Raw genomic sequence first — 16,937 nt, 5'->3', positions numbered from 1 at the left:
ACTGGCACTGGCTGAAACCCTCTCATTAGACAGGAGATTCCTTCAGGGTTCTAGCACATCCACTTCCTGATAGTCCAGTTAAGACATAACAAAGTGGAGGCTTAAGGATTTGAAAAGTGTGCAAAGAGTTACACACTCAGTACATGGCAGATCCCAAACTTTTGAGAATTCCAACATTAATTCAAACATAGAGATTATTGTACTAATTTTAAGACTCTTAATGCTCAGCAGCAAAATATTTATTCATATCATCCATATTATGAAAGATATATGGGTGAGAAGCTAGACTTGCTACTCACTCACTCATTTACTCCTACCTGAAAGTAATCAGATTCATTAAGAGCCCAAAAGTCAGTTATCATAGTGGCTTACAAAATTATCTAAAAATTATTAAATGATAAACACTCAAAAACATGTCACCCATCTTCCCTCAGCATTAGCTACCTGTGGTTTCCTTTTACCTAATTCGGGATATGGAGAGGTTGTACAACTGGATATGTTGAATGATCTCATCCAACAATCGATCTGTCATGGTATCAAAATCTGCAAATGTGTCCATCTGGAAAAAAAGAAAGGGGAAAGTTGTTGAGAGAAGTTATGGCCTCTATACTAGAAATTCTCTTTCCTTAAATAGCATGACATGGAAAGGGGTATAAGCATCTTGTCAGAGTTCTAGTTTGAGATGCAACTTCAAGACAAAGATCCACTGGGGCTCTAATGAAGAAACTGTGCATCTGCTAAAGGATCTTCAGTTAGGGGAATAAGGTGGAAGATCTGAGTATATATATGTTCTTGGAATGTGGTACCTGCTGTCTCAACATGAACTCACTGTGTCTGTTGGCATGACTTCACAGTGGAAGAAGCAGGCCCTGTGAGAGGAGACCACTTGCTCACTTTGTGTGAGCCAGATTCACACCAAGACATGCTTGACTCTTACATTGGTTGGTTTTTGTCATCTTGACACAAGATAGAAAGATCTCAGAGGAGTGAATCTCATTGAGAAAAATGCTTCAGCAGACTGACCTGTTGGCAAGCCTATAGTGCATTTTTTTAACTGACAATTGATGTGGGAGGGCCCAGCTAACTGTGGGCTGTGCTATCCCTGAGTGTATATAATAAGGACATAATAAGAAAGCAGGCAAAGCAAGCTATGAGGAGCAAGCCAGTAAGCACTGTTCTTCCAAGTCTCCTGCTTCCTGCCTTGAGTTCTTACCCATTCTCCCCTCAATGATGGACTGTGATGGGGAATTGTAAGTGAAATAAACCCTTTCCTCCTCAGATTACATTTGGTCATGGTGCTTATCACAGCAATAAAAAGAAAACCAGGCAAACTCTAAAGTCATTGCTTTTTACCCAGCATCGCCTTCAGGTTAGGCCATAAGTTCATGCACAGACATCAGCTTTGAAAGATTTGAAAACCATTCATGTCTTATGAAGGATGACCAAATGATAAAGGAGCACAAAAAGAATAAGGGGAAATCCCATGCATGTCTAAGTGCCTGAAGACATAATAAATTGATTTATATAACGAAATTTTAGGAATATGATTGGGAGCAACACAGACATGTATTTAGGGTTAATATCTACAAGCAAAAACATCCTTCATAAACAGTGCTGGAGCAACAGCATCTTGGGATGCCTGAACTTCCAGCCAAAAACTCTCACAAATATTCATTTCAGTGGTGAAGAAGCAAGTACACCTGAGAAAGGAGAAGCAAAGAGGTGAGTGACCTGAAGTCCATGGTCACCCATCTCTCCATGAAGCCTGCAGCATGAAAGAGACAAAGCACAGTGGTTTTTTGCTAGGCTTCATGAAATACAATCTTATCTGTAACTCTGCTTCCCCTGCGGCTGTGTCTTGGTTCTGTGGCTTCTGCAGCCTGAATCTGCATCTCCTTGGCCTTTAAAAGTGGAGAATGCAATGTGTTTCTTCTCATATCTTAAAGACTCTCTAAAATATTGTTAACACACCTAAGAGTGGTGCTGCTATTATTATGACCTTCTAGTCTCCAAGAGCCTCTTTGCTCCTTCTGACATTACTGGTTTGTATATTTGTTATTTTATAATGATTGTGATAATGAAGACTTCACTCACTATGATGAAAAATGCTCTCAAAACCACAATAAGGTACAAAAATAATACTGGGAACTCCACGGTCAGAGTACTTTGAAACAACTGTTGCATTCTGAACTCTTTACAAGACTTACAATATTTAAGTAGTGAAATAACACAGTAGAACTTAATCAGTTTGGAGACAGATCCCTCCAGTTTAGTGACTTGCACAGAGATCTGGCTCAAACAAGCTTGTGGAATCCATGTGGAACCCAGATGTCCTAGAACATATCCCAGAATACATGGAGGGACACACAATGAAGGCTCAACCTCTGCTATTAACCACATCCATTGTCCCTGAAGAGAAAACTTCACTAGGGCAAAGCCCACACAAGGTCAAGGAACATCGATCAGTCATTATTCTACAGCCTTCTCTGAATGCCCTGAGATCATCTCCCTCAGGACATGGCCACAAATGAAACACATCTCTCAGGACATAAAAAGTGTGGAATTTTGTACGATAGTTCTTTGGGTCAGAAGGAGGATTCTCTGCAAAAGCCCTAGGCTGTATGCTCTGTGCTGTAAACCATCAGTGCTATTGGTAAGTAATAGAGCTGCTTGGAAGGTGTAATAGGAAACTGGGATAGGTACCATGAAAATTGTGGGCCGTTGGATGATGGTTCTCCTAACTCTTCCTCCCTCACATAGTACCTTTTACTGCCTGTAATGTGCCCTGGAACATAGTGTCTAAAACAGGCAAAGAAATTAAGCACTAGCAGTTGAGGTATAAGCAGGATCTTTTCAGCTTTCGATCATTTATTAATTTATGTGTATGTGGAGGTCAAGGGACAACTTGGGAGAGTTGGTTCTTACTTTCTAGTATGTCGGCCTCAGGGATTAAACTCAGGCTATTTAGGCTTGGCAGTGAACATCTTTACTCCGACTCATCTCACTAGCCTGACTTCTCAGCTCTGATGTCAGATGGTTCTCTGTATAACTACCACCTTCACTAATCATGAGACCTCTTGCTTATTAACAACTCTATTCCTCCAAAGGATGCGTATGAGTCATTTACCTCACTCTCTGATAATCCCTATCTCTTGCTCATAGATTAACAGTCACAGCCTCAGGGTACCATGTCTGATTGCAAAACAAAAGTGACCTGACTTTATAAGTTGCACAGCTGTAGGTGACAATGTTCTGTCCCTAGTGTGACTACATGGATGCCCACATAGTTGGTAACCTAAGACATCATGCTCCCAATGTCCAATTAAGCCAAAAGGCTCCAGTCATCTGATACATACTAACTCCTATCATCATTTCATGTTTTTTCCCTTAGACTCCCAAAGCGATACGGTAAGTTTATTTTTCTCTCCAAACTACCCAGACACTTGGATATTCTCCTTGAAGATGCCCCCTTCACTTCATGTGTATACACATCATCTTGGTGCCTTTAGGAGACTCCTTCAAATCCAATGTTTTCTCAACCCAACATCTCTGACAGCATACCTGATTCTTTTCAGACATTAGGAAGTCCAATTTCCCCCCGGGGAGCCCCAGTTCTATGAAAGTCTTCACCAGCCGTAGGTCTGCACTGTTCCCTGAAAATGACAGATAACCCCAGGCCTATAATTAATCATAATAAGTCACATGGGATTTCTTTCTCACCATTTCACACATTACAATTGGATTTTCTCTTTATTTTAAAGCAGGTAACAGAAATAACTGAAGTAACTCCCCGTCTTCCTCTTTTGCTACCCGAGCCCATGCACACGCACAGAGAAGGGGCTCTTTTAAATAGCCATTCTTTAATGGAATTATTCCTTGACCTGTCACACTAGTTCTCTTTCTTTCCCAGAACACCATTCTCTCAATAGCTTTTTAGAAGGGCTCCCTAGTGGCTGAGATGGCATGGTACGCAGTCACCTCTTAAATCACTTGCCTATCAATTATAGATAACTAGGAAGAGATTAAATTATCAACTACAGTTCAGTTGTATAAATAGAAGAATTATCCCCAAGCCAATGGATAATGAATTAATAAGCTTGCAAATGTCCAAGAGTACCTGATAGGGTACTTGATAGGGCCAAGGAATGAAAGGTTTATAATTCCAGGAAGTCGCTAGTATGAGAAACACTAACAGCACATGGAATATATTGTTGGCATAAAAAGTCACACGGAAAGTGGATTTGTTATAACAGAATAAATTAGGCATATATTTTATTCTGGTCATGGGCATTCTACTATATCTACATTAATATATGGTTTGTTCCTCTTCTGGGTCCCTGTAGAGTTGAAAAAGACATGCAACCTGTTTAGATATTTTGGTAGTATGTTTTTCCATGTAAATAAACCCCACAGGTTATGGTTTTGGAGAACTTCTGTACTGTAAGTGAAATTACAACTGATTTTATATCATTCTTTATAAATTTCCTCAATGATTTAAAGGTGTATTAAAAAAACACACATTATATTTGGAAGAATTCAAGATTTGAGACAAACCTGATGTGGATATTCCCAGATGACTACCATCCTGTAGGCTATTATAGCATATGATCAAACCTGTAAGCTCAAGGTCATTGGAAGGTCATGTTTTATTATTAGAGACACATATTTCCTCTTGGGAAGTTAAATTTCATCACTCTGTTTATGTAAATAAATAAATTGAATTCACTCATGTTATAGCCTAAATTTCCCTAATGATATTTTAGGAGTGGTCTTTTAAAAAGTTGATACTATTTATATTTAACACAAAGAGTTTGGGAATAATATATCCTTCTCTCCTCAAGACACTAGGAGTAAAAAGTTTCTGGAACCTAAAGCTTTCTAAAACAGTTTTAGTTAATAATGTGCTAGACTGAGAACATTTACAACAAAATATGCTTTGAGCTTTTAGGCACAATAGAGAGCCTGTGTAAATACTCATAACATCTTAATGTACTTGTTCTTAATATAAATATGCCAGTTGGCAGATTTGAATAAACAGATTCTATAACACTGTGAAGAGGTTATACACATGCACCTTGAACTACAGAAGTAATATTATGAAAGCTGTCTTTGTGATCACTTGTTTTTCTTTTGACCTGTGGCCCAGGGGATGCTGTCATGGGCAGCTCAGCTCTCCGAATCAGTACAATACTAGCAAATCATCTCTACCTCTGTTACACAGTTCTGTTTCAATATGCACAAGGTAACAGATGTAAACCCTATTGCATAACTGGAGCTCTTACTTGAAAGATTTATTTTTATTATTTTTATTTATGTGTCTAGCTAGGTGAGTGATTGACACAGGTATCCAGGTAGTCTCAGAGACTGGAAAAAGGCATTTGATACCTTGGTGCTAGAGTTACAGGCTGTTGTGACCCATTCATCATAGGTGCTGAGAACCAAACCCAGGTCCTCCGGAAGAGCAGCAAGTGCTCTTAACCACTGAGCCATGTCTTTGGGCTCCCAGACTTCTCATTTTGCAAAGAATTTTAGAATTTTCAAAATGAGAGGTAGGAATCACCCTTTAATGACAATGAGCTGATGAATGTCAAGGTCATTCTTATCTTTATAAATCCTAGAACACGGTGGTGTCTAGTATGCAAAAGGTTCTGGTAAGTGAGAGATGAACAAAATAGACAACGAAATAGTTGTGATCACTAACCCAGGCTCATTAAAATGCATCCTTTATTCCTTTTCCTCCATCTCTTCTTCTAGAACCATCCTATTGATTCATAAATTCCATAAATTCCAGCATTTCATTGAGGTATTCATTCTAACAGTACATTCACTTCTTCATTCATTTACTCCAGTCTCTCTTCTATTCAGAACACTCATTCCATTGATTATACACTTCCTTCCTTCCTTCCTTCCTTCCTTCCATTGATTGGTAAAATTCATGTCACTGAATTAACTAATTAATTATGTGTGTGTGTGTGTGTGTGTGTGTGTGTGTGTGTGTGTGTGTATGCATGTGTGTATATGTATGATGTATGTAAATATCCTGGGCCACTCCATTTCCTTTTCCTGGTTGCTGTTTGGTTGCTTTTTAGAGTGAATACCTGATCTAAATTAATTTACTTCATACACATAAAGTGAATGTGGGATAGTAATCTGAGAAGGAAACTTCCTTAGAACTTACCATCCAGGCCATGGACACAGACCACCAAGTGAATCCCATCTTCCAAGTTTTCCTCCTCTTCCTCTGGTGGGAAATACGGTATATCAGAAGCTAGTACGGATAAGTCACTGTACAGAAATCCTTCAATCTTCAGTTCTTTTTTAAACTTTTCTTTGGCCTGATAAAAACTGGAGAATATACCAATTAATCACAAGCCATGCTGTGTATTCCATGTTGAGCAGGGAATGAGTTGGGCTGATAGGTAGGAGTGCTGTGTATTCACAAACAAATTGTCTCCCGAACATCAAATGCTGAATGAAACCTTAAGGGAAACGCCGGCGAGCAAAGCTTTGTTCTTAATAAGAGAGAAGGAAAACATCCCCAAGTAAACTGAAGAAAGAGTTTTTATTTTAAAAATTTCTATTTTAGACTTGTATTGAACAGGAGGCTAGGTAATGAGACTTATAAGGCTCTGCAGTTACAGGACATGGACATTTTTAAAATTATCTCCCGAGAGGGGAAGTTCCTTTCCTCTCATACAAGCCCAGCATGGTTTAGCCTCCATCTGCTTTTTTTTTTTTTTTTTTTTTTTTTTTTTTGGTTTTTTCGAGACAGGGTTTCTCTGTGTAGCTTTGCGCCTTTCCTGGAACTCACTTGGTAGCCCAGGCTGGCCTCGAACTCACAGAGATCCGCCTGGCTCTGCCTCCTGAGTGCTGGGATTAAAGGCGTGCGCCACCACCTCCCGGCCTCCATCTGCTTTTTTTTTTTTTTTTTTTGGTTTTTTTGAGACAGGGTTTCTCTGTGTAGCTTTGCGCCTTTCCTGGAACTCACTTGGTAGCCCAGGCTGGCCTCGAACTCACAGAGATCCGCCTGGCTCTGCCTCCCAAGTGCTGGGATTAAAGGCGTGCGCCACCACCGCCCGGCTCCATCTGCTTTTTAAGAACTATTTTCCACCATTACCAACAGCAATGAAAGTTTTGGCTTTTATTTTTTTCTCTGTTTTGTCTTGGTTTTATTTTCTAGTTAGTATCATAAAGTACTTGGCTTGGCTTGGCTCTGTTTCTTCGGGCCTTGGTATATTCAGGATGTCAGAAATGACTTTTAAACCCAGCTAAGATGTTGTTTGTGTGGTTACTTGACAATATGGTGGTTAACAACATTGATTCACAAATGAGATTATGATGGTTACAATCTTGGTTTTAACGCTTCTGATAATAGCCAGTTATCTGAAATGCTTGGGATTAGAAGATTTTTAGGTTTCAGTTGGGGTTGTTGTTGCTGTTTTAAGATTTTATATATATATATATATACTGCGATAACCTGAGGATTGGACCATGTCTATACACAGAATTAAGTTTTGTTTTCTATATGGCCTAAGCACATTACCTGAAAGTAAGGTATTTTCATGTAATAGTTTTACTAAAGTTGAACAGAAAACAGTTTCATGGTGCAAAATTCTCCACACGTGTTGTCTCACCAGCCTTATCTAAAAATATTTTAGATTTCAATAGCATGAAAATACAATTTAAATTTAGATTTCTTGTCCAATAAGGGCAAGGCCCTAGTTTTGATCTAGAGCAGTACAAAACAGGTAAACTTTTGGATCTTAGCTAATGTACAATTGTGGATTTTCAAACTAGTGATGTTTTAGTATTAGCATCAGCATCCTCATCTACTTCCCTTCAGTGAAGACATTCTCTCCTCTAAAGTGTTTCTTCTGCCCCTTTTCACTCTCCATACAATCATTGCTTCCAGATAAAACCTTTGGCTCCACTGAGCACGCAGGAAGCATCACACTTGCCCAACACTGGCCTTACTTTTTATTCCTGCAGTTAGAGCAGAGACGACTCTGACCTAGCTTTGGACAGTGTCTAGCTGGACTTCTTGATTTGGTGACCAGTGTCATAGGACAGGCATTTAATACTATTTATTACACAGAATGTTCAATGTTTATCTGCCTGGACTTTTTCTTTATGTGAAAATCAATAACTATTAGCAGTTGGCAAGAGAAGAATGAGTATAAGGCACTCTGACAAAATACTTCTATTATGTGCCCAATAAAATATATAGCTTATAACTGAGGGTACAAAATGAATTTAGCACAAGCCAATGATCAAGCTATATATTCTAGGACTGAAAAAAAATAGAGTAGTGGCCTTGAGACACCCACAATCTTAAAGGGAACTTAGAAGACAAATATGGTAGAGTCCTGTTTCCTCAAAGGTCCTAAAATCTCCTTTTTCAAAATATGAAAAGGTGAAGTTACACTAGTGTCATAAGAGAGTGGTATATCACAATAAAAATGGAACAAAATTTCCATATCTATCCATTAAGAATTTGGTTAATAAGTCATGGTACATCCATACAATAGACTACTATGGAAACATTGAGATACTGAATGAAAATGGACTTATATAGAAAGGTATTTCTAATATTTTTAAATGGAAAAAATAATTAAGAAGCATCACAATGATCCTATTTTTATTAAAAATGAATATATTTAGGGGACAAATATCTATATAGAAGATTTCTGTATAAAAATTATGTCATGTTGTTATGTTGGTTGATGGACTTATTTGTAATTCTTCTTTATATTACTTAGACATTCTGAATTGCATGATGTGTACATTATTGCTTTATTTAAGTGAACAAAAATAATAAATACCTCCATGTTTAAATAGTATGTATGAAACTGAGAAAACTTTGGGAAAACCTAAATGACTAAGAACCCGTGAGCTGTGAGCCATCCCACAAACTTACCTGAACATTCTTTCACTGACTTCTTCTTCCAACTTGCTGGAATAGGTAGAAACAACTCCAAAGGAGCCCAAAGGTTGATGAGTAATGGGGGCTAGGCTTTGTTTAGAAGAGTGTCCAGCCCTAGCAGGGGTCTCCTTGGGTACAGATGAGAAAGGGAGACATGTGGCAGTGCAAGACACAGACAAGTTAACGACCTCCACTGCCTTTAAGCTGTCCAGAGTAAAGGCCTCGGCGGAGTTCAAGTGGGACCCAGAGATGGAAGTTCCTGTCTTCAGCTCATGGTTTCGTGACACTTGGGAGGCAATCGTGTGAGTCACAGTGGGGCACACAGTGCCTGCTTCATGTTTGACCTCCAGAGAGGCAGTATGTCTTCTATTCAATGTCATGGTGTCATTGACACTTGATGAACCATTTTGTACACCTGTAGAATTCAAGTTGACAGCTTCAACAGCTGTTGCACTACTGATTTCAGGCACCCTGTGGTGAGACACAGCCCTGATGTCTAAGATGCTGTTGTTGGGGACTATGTGTTTACCCCCACTCCATTCTTTATGTTTGCCTTTTGTGGTTTCGTCTGCTGCTCTATGAAAAGATCTGGTCCTAGAATTTTCAAGCACTATAGTACATGGTACTTTTAAGTTAAGACCTTTGGTTTCAACACTTGGTATGTTCTCAGCCATGTCATCCATATAGCAGGGTCCTTGAGGACAGGGCTGGTTCTCTTTACCTTTGGGGATGTCTATGTACCCAAGTCCCTGGGCTCTCTCAGAATCTAAAGCTATGTCTGCAAGGGAGTGTCCTGCCCTGACATCCTGGACCCTGGAGCCACCATAAGAATGAGAACTGTGTCCAGGTGAACTGGTGTCCTTGCTAGAACTGTCCAGGTCTTCAGCAAATCCTCCTGTGCTCTTCATGGTGTCTGCACCTTCAGTGGTATCCTCAGGGCTGCTGATCTGGGGTGCAGAGACAGACTTGGTTAGCATAGTAAGTGCCAACTCCCGCTCCTCATCTTCAAAAGGCAAAGAGCTGATAGAGGTAAGAGAAGCCTGGATGCCACTGGGCAGACTAGTGTTGCTTTCTGTATGACCACCCTCTAAAGAGTTCCTGTGGTGGGCATGCCTTCGAATCACCTGATGTAAAACTTCACGATCACTAGGTAGCTCCAGGGCCCTGCTTCGAGCCTCAGACCAGGCAACAGAACTTGGTTCACTTTCAATGCCTGAGTCAGATATGATGGAGGCTGACCTCTTGATGATGCCAGAGAGCACTGACAGATCTTCCTGCTCTTCGGAATGGTCCTGCAGGGAAGATGTGGTGTCCCAAGGTTCCATCGGAGCAGTATTCAATGGGTCACAAGGTTCAGCAGGGGTGAGCTTCAGGCTCAGCAGCATGGGCTTTCCTTCCTGGTCTGCTCCCCTTCCTAGAGTCTTGAATTCAACGGCAGCTTTTTGGTTTAAAGAGGTGGCATTATTCTGACTTATTCCTGCTACAGCTTTGCTTGGCAGAGTCTTAACAGGATCATAGCTGTCCTGAGAGCTCCCTTGCTCATGCTGTACACTAAAGCCCTGCATGGGCTCAGCTCTAGGGTGGTTCTTATTGCTAGATTTCACATCAATGTAGGTCAATGCTGGGGCCTTCCCATCATCAGGGCCTGGACTCCTCCTACGTATATCCACATCTGAATCTCTCACAGCATCAGGCCTTGGACCAGTCCAGCATGCATCTTCAGGCTTGAGTGCTTTGCTTTGGAATTCACCAATGGTCAAATACACCTGAGATTCTGAGCACACATCCACAGGATTCTGTGTGGAGACATTCTCTTCCATCTCTGGACACCTAATAACATCCTCATCGGAGCCCAACTGGGGTGCTTTTGTAGTAGATAATGGAAGGTTCTTCTTCAACGATGATTTTTGATTTATAATATTCTTTTCTTTCCCTTTTAGATCCATTATTGCAGGACTTGTCAGTGGGACATCAAAATTAGGATAAACACTCAAATTATGCTCTATAAAAGAAGAAAATTGTATTGTAGTTTACAAATCAATATTATAAATTATTTAAATGCCTAATTGTGTGAAAACAATTCAGCAGTCCTGTATCACTACTTTTTGAAGGGGATGACCTTCAGATTTTTTAAAGTTCTTAAGTTACAGAAAAAGTTTCTTATTCAGGGGTATACAGATAGTTTATGATAACCAGGTGACTCATGTTAAACTTCCAAATAGTTTATGTTGATTAGATAAATGAAGATATGAACATGACAAAACATGTGATTAGTAGGTTGGGACAAGGGAAAAGAAATACCCATCAGACCTGTGTGAAAAGATTACATATATGTGAGGCCAGTGGCTCACATACTTTTATCCACATAAGAAAACATCAATCCTGTGGCTTAGATGAGCTCTTCAAATTTATAGATTGACAACAAGGATGGATGCCCCAGGAGAAGAAAAAGTCTTGAGAATACCAAAACATCTGACTAAGCTTCAACCTGTAGATCCTCTCTCTCTGTTTCTCTCTCTCCCTCCCTCTCTCTTACCCTCTCTCTCTCTCTTCCTCTTTTTCTATTTCTCTCCCTCCCTCCCTCCCCCCCTCTCTCTCTCTCTCCCTCTCTCTCTCTTCCTCTTTTTCCATTTCTCTCCCTCCCTTCCTCTCTCTCCTCCTGTTTTCATTTTGGGAGATATGGCTGTCCTTTCTTTGTAACAATAAAACTTTAATCATGAACACAGCTCCTTCCGGAGTTCTGTGAGTCATCCCAGAACATCATGAAATATGGGTGAATTACATGAACCAAGAATTTGTAGCCAGTGGCCAGAATTGCAGGCTGCCAGTTTACCTGCAGAAGTAAAGTTTTGCTTGAGAGATGTTAGTGCCTGCCGTATTATGGAAACTAATAAAAGAGAAAAAGGGCTAGAAAAAAAGGCATTTATTTTCTCTCATCATACCATTTACCTCTCATTTATTTGAGTACACTTAGCATTTTCTACCTGCAGATGTGATGAGGTCAATCATAAGCATAGTGTTTATAGAGTAAAGATAACTTTGGAGCCTGGAAGATCCGATCATGAACTCCAGCATTGCTATTTGTGAGCACCCTAGGCAACCACAGTCTTCAGGAAGCTTTTTGACCTTCCTCAGCTGTGGGGTGGGCAGATCCATAGGAACCCACAAGCCTTCCACTCACTCATAAATCATTATATGAAATGATGTTATGCATGGGGTGAAGAGTTCTGCTTTCTGCAGAACAAACTCTGCAATCAGGTTATCTGTCCTATGTGTTAGATCGTAACACCACAGTGAAGCTTTGGAAAGCTTCCATAATCACACCCATCTTCAGAGGCTGATGCAGAGAACCAAAGTATGACACCTTATCTTATTTTTCTTTAACTATTTTCTCTCTCTTAAAACTTTGAATCCTCTTTTTCTTCTTCTCCTGTTCCCCACAACTGACCAGTAACAAACATTCTCCATGTGCACCTATCATAACCAAAGATCTGAGATGTGACTCCTGACATCTCCCACATATGCCATATAAACACGAGGATGTGTGTCTGTGTTTTCTTTAAATTGTATAAATCCCTGCTGATAGACATCAAGACTGGTTCCATTCCCTGGATATTGTAAATAGTGCAGCAATGAACATATATCTTTGTGGTAGGATTTAGAGTTTATTGGGTGCATGTCCAAGAGTATGCACATGTAGGTCATACAGTGACCTATGATCATCCAATAACTTTCAGAGCAATTTGTAATTAGACTGAGGAAGAAATGAATTCTCCCTTTACCTTGGTATATCCAATGAACCTGGGGATACTTAGGAAGCATTTGCTTTCCTCTGCCTGCAGCAAGACCAGTATATACCACTATACTCTTTTGAAAATCCCCCAGCATCCCTCCCACATACATGTAGTGTTGTATGTCCTACGACCATGTGATGATCCACTTCCAAACTTCTGTCACCCTAAAGGCAACAGCTTGTGTTTTATCCCTGTAGCCTGCAGGCTGACCTCCTGTCTAGTACATATTTGATGAACTGTGTTCCTGAAAGTATCTAAGCCAAGAACAGGAATCTAGCAAAACAAAGAATATTGTGTTCACTGATTGCTTATATTGGCTTGAATATAATTACCACAATGATGTTTAGTTCCACCCTAGACTATACTAGCATGACTAGGCGCTGGGTTGGCAAGAAAGAAAGTGGACATTTGTTATAAGAGTAAATGACCTTTTGCCTTGATGGGATTTTCCAAATATTTGGAAGCACTCAACGCTACAACAAGTTGTCTTGTTGAAAATTATGTGTGTGTGACAGAATCACATGCACGAAGAACGGAAATTTATGCTCACTGAAATATTTATCAATATCTGCAATTAAAAATACTGAGAAACAATCTACACCTAATTCTGATGTGTAAATATCAGAGGTTATTATAAGCAGTGCTTAATTTCTTCATCTGTTCACTTTTGCTGGAAATTATGTAAGAGGTATGCATTAATGAAAACACAAGCATATAAACACACACACACACACACACACACACACACACACACACACACACACACCGCTTTAAAACTTACCAGTTGGGGTGGAGGTTTAGTATAATTCAGGACATATTTGACTTGTCATATACTTACTTGACACTAGATGTCAGAATACAACTGGAAACCAAATGCATGTTTGCAACCTTGCTATGTCCCTACAAGTCACCTAGCTTCCAGGCTGTAAACCTGCAGATGCAGAATTTCTGAAATGTAGCCATTTTGGTCCACTGTATAAAATGACAAGCAAAGTAGCCTGGCTTAAAACACCTGAGGAAGATACCAGAGCAGAGCCTGGACTCTGGAGTTAAGGAGTTGACTTTGGTTGCTTATTGATACATGGTCTATCTATACCTCAGTTTCCCTCTCTGAAGCTGTATAAATTATTTAAAGAATTAAATAAATAAATAATTTGGTTAAACCACCAACATAGGGCTTGACATTTTCTGGTCATGGTTATTGGGTTTCTATGGTCAAATTACAGGGGAGAACAGAAAGGTGACATTCATTTCTTCATGTCTGGTCATTTTGCAGTTGATCTCTGGGTTCACTGACAAACAGTAGAACCATGCTGAACACTGTTGTACAAATAATAGAAATAGCCTTGTTCTTTCTCTCCCTGAGGTTTTCATTCATAAGTTCTCCCGGTTACACAGCCCACTTGCTCAAGTCTTTGACCTGCCTTCTGGCATTAAACAGGTCATTGAATTAGTGAGTAGCCACCTAGAATGACATAGTAACCATCAACCAACCAACAAAACAACTTCAGTCACCACCACCACAAAATAGGCACTAACACAATGTCATTAAAGTTAATAAGAAATGACTATAGTTAAAACTGTACACTTGAGAGAACGAAAGATCTTCACAAGTCTTTGATCACTCTAGGGTGTGTATGTGTGTGTGTGTGTCTGTGTATGTGTCTGTGTGTGTGGGAAAGAGAGTGTGTATGTCTGAGTCTATGCACGTCTCATTCTATAGGTAATTCAATAGGTGAAAACACAGGTACCAGGGACATTTTGATCCAGAAGGGGCCAGGTAGGCATTAACACTAACTCTTCCTTCACCTTTAAAGAGAAAATACTACCACAATTTGCTGATACTCTTGTGAACAGTGACCACCAGAGCTTCAGGGGCACAATCTGTTAATGTACCAGTACTTCCATGGAAAGCCTAATTCTCGCGTCTTTTCAAAACAACAGAGAAAGACAAACCTGAGACAGGGCAGTCCACATATCTGTCCTCAAAGATAACAGGAAGGGTGTTCCAGTCACCGTCAATATCCAGGCACTCTGCGGGCAGTGGGGGCATGCTGGTGAGGTACTCCGAGTTCCGGATGTCCAGAGATAGCTGGCTGTGGGTCTGTATCCTGTGGAGCACACAGAAAGGTAATCAACCAAATAGGATTGGAAGTTTTCAATAGTCTTACCATTCTAACCCCAAGAAAGCTTTAACAATGGTGCTTTTAGCAGATGCTGGTAATGACCATCTGCCTGTCCTCCTATCCATCTAAGATCGCCCTCAAAATGGTAATCTGCTTTGCTGAGGAACTGCTCCAAGAACTAGTGTTGGTACAAATGATTGTGGTACTGGATTATACCTGACAGTGGAAGGTAATTAGCATCATGCTATTGAAAGGCTAGCTAAGAAATGGCTGCAGATCTAAAATGTGTGCTTTGGAAGAGAAAGTTAAATTTACTCATCTATTACTCCAGCATCTTTAACTTTTTAGAGTACTTAGTCTGAGTTATATTTTAGTACAGCTGAGCCACCTTAAGTGGCTTTTTGTTATTATGTTGATACTGACAGCTTTTATTAGTGTGAAAGCTACTATAATTCAAGCAGCATACTTTTTGTTTCTCTGTAGAGGAACTTTCAAAGCTTGTATTTATTCTTCCAGACCTAAACATCCTTCTACCATTAAGAACCTGATTCCAGAATCTGAAGTAATTACTACTTTACCGTTTAAAAGTTGGAGGTGCATATGCCTTTAATTCCTCCTCAGAAGAGAGTAAATTCATGTTATCTCATGAAAGAAAAGCTAAATAATGTTTTATAGTTTTATATATAAAAACTCAATCACTTTCCATTAAGGGAAGAGGAGAGCTTCCTTTAAGGGACTAGAGATTTGGGAGAAGCCTGAGCATGTGTCTGTCTGCCTGTCTGAGGCTCTTCATGTAGCAGGCAGAACTCTGGACACTCATCCCACTTCTCAGTCATTTGGACTATCTACCTCTATAAAATACTAACTGTGTAACCCTACACAGGTCCAGAACAAACTCTGTAAGCATCACATCATCACCATCAACAGAAGTCCCAAGAGTTCAACACATACACATGTATGACTTACGGCATATACAGATTTCATATAATATGCACACAGATATTAATTATGACAATACATATTGACTTTACAGATTAAATATGTTTATCTTACACTTTCTATTTTTAAGTTTCCCTCATATACGTGGGAGATTTTTTTCCTCTTATTCAAAGCTCTGGAAGTTGTTACAACTTTATACCTCTTTGAATATCTAATCATTTGGATATTATATCTGTATAGATATTAAATATGGTTTTGTCTCAGTCAGTTCCGCATTCTACCCCTCCTTGGGTCCCCTGAGTATGTAAAGGTGTAGCCAGAAGACATTGGCTTGTGAGCTGGTGACAGATCTGCCAGATCCACCTTCAGTGAGGACAGGCACTATCTGACAGGCTGAGCCTCTAGATGGAGTGTGGATGGGCAGGATGCACATTTGTTTTTCCGGAACCAGAATACCTTTGTTTTCTCTTCTCATTTGACATCATAATTCCAGGTTCTCCAACTTTCGGACCATGGGGCTCGTAGCAGCACCCCAACATTCAGGTTTTCAGACTGTCAGTCATAAAACTGGTCCCACCTGGTCCCCTGGTCCCCTGGTACCAAGATTTTTAGATGTGACTGAGCCATATCCCTAGCCTCTCTGGTTCTCTGGCTTCCGTATAGATTATAGTGGAGCTTGCCAGCCTGAACCTGAAGCTCACTGATTCACCTAAACTGACTGGTCAACAAACCCCAAGGATCTCCTACTGTCTCTTCTTCTGCAATGCTGGCATTGCAAGTGCTTGCCATGACACCTTGCTTCTTACATGGGGGCTGAGGATTTGAACTCAGGTCTTCAGGTATGCATGGAAACAATGTTCCTAACTGAGACATCTCTACAGACACAGAGGAATGACCTATTAAATGTTACACAGTGTCATAGATGCTACATGTAACTAATGATTGCAAAGAGAGGGGAGAGTTAGTATCCCCCAGAAATGAGCTTTTTAATTGGTTAGCCCATTTGAGGTGATCAGCCCTACTGATATATTTGTGTGTGTGTGTGTGTATGTATACTTACACGTATATGTATATATTGAATACATACATATATATGTATAAGGAAAAGGAGACTACTAATTTGAGAGGGAATAAGGGGAAAAATAGGAGTAGTTG

The 16,937-nt window shown here is 39.9% G+C and overlaps 1 protein-coding gene across 1 annotated transcript in view; it reads right to left on the bottom strand.

Annotated features, from left to right (window-relative positions):
* Positions 1-16,937, bottom strand: part of Fam135b (family with sequence similarity 135 member B) — a 209,407-nt gene that overhangs the window by 12,465 nt on the left and 180,005 nt on the right. The window contains exons 12-16 of the mRNA XM_059246982.1: positions 14,674-14,828; positions 8,918-10,925; positions 6,179-6,345; positions 3,562-3,653; positions 462-559 (exon numbers count right to left, since the gene is read on the bottom strand). Coding sequence (XP_059102965.1) covers positions 462-559; positions 3,562-3,653; positions 6,179-6,345; positions 8,918-10,925; positions 14,674-14,828 — 2,520 coding nt within the window. The remainder of the gene's footprint in view (positions 1-461; positions 560-3,561; positions 3,654-6,178; positions 6,346-8,917; positions 10,926-14,673; positions 14,829-16,937) is intronic.

This window comes from Peromyscus eremicus, chromosome 20, assembly GCF_949786415.1.
Source record: "Peromyscus eremicus chromosome 20, PerEre_H2_v1, whole genome shotgun sequence".
Lineage (NCBI taxonomy): Eukaryota > Metazoa > Chordata > Mammalia > Rodentia > Cricetidae > Peromyscus > Peromyscus eremicus.
This window is presented reverse-complemented; position numbering and strand designations above follow the sequence as displayed.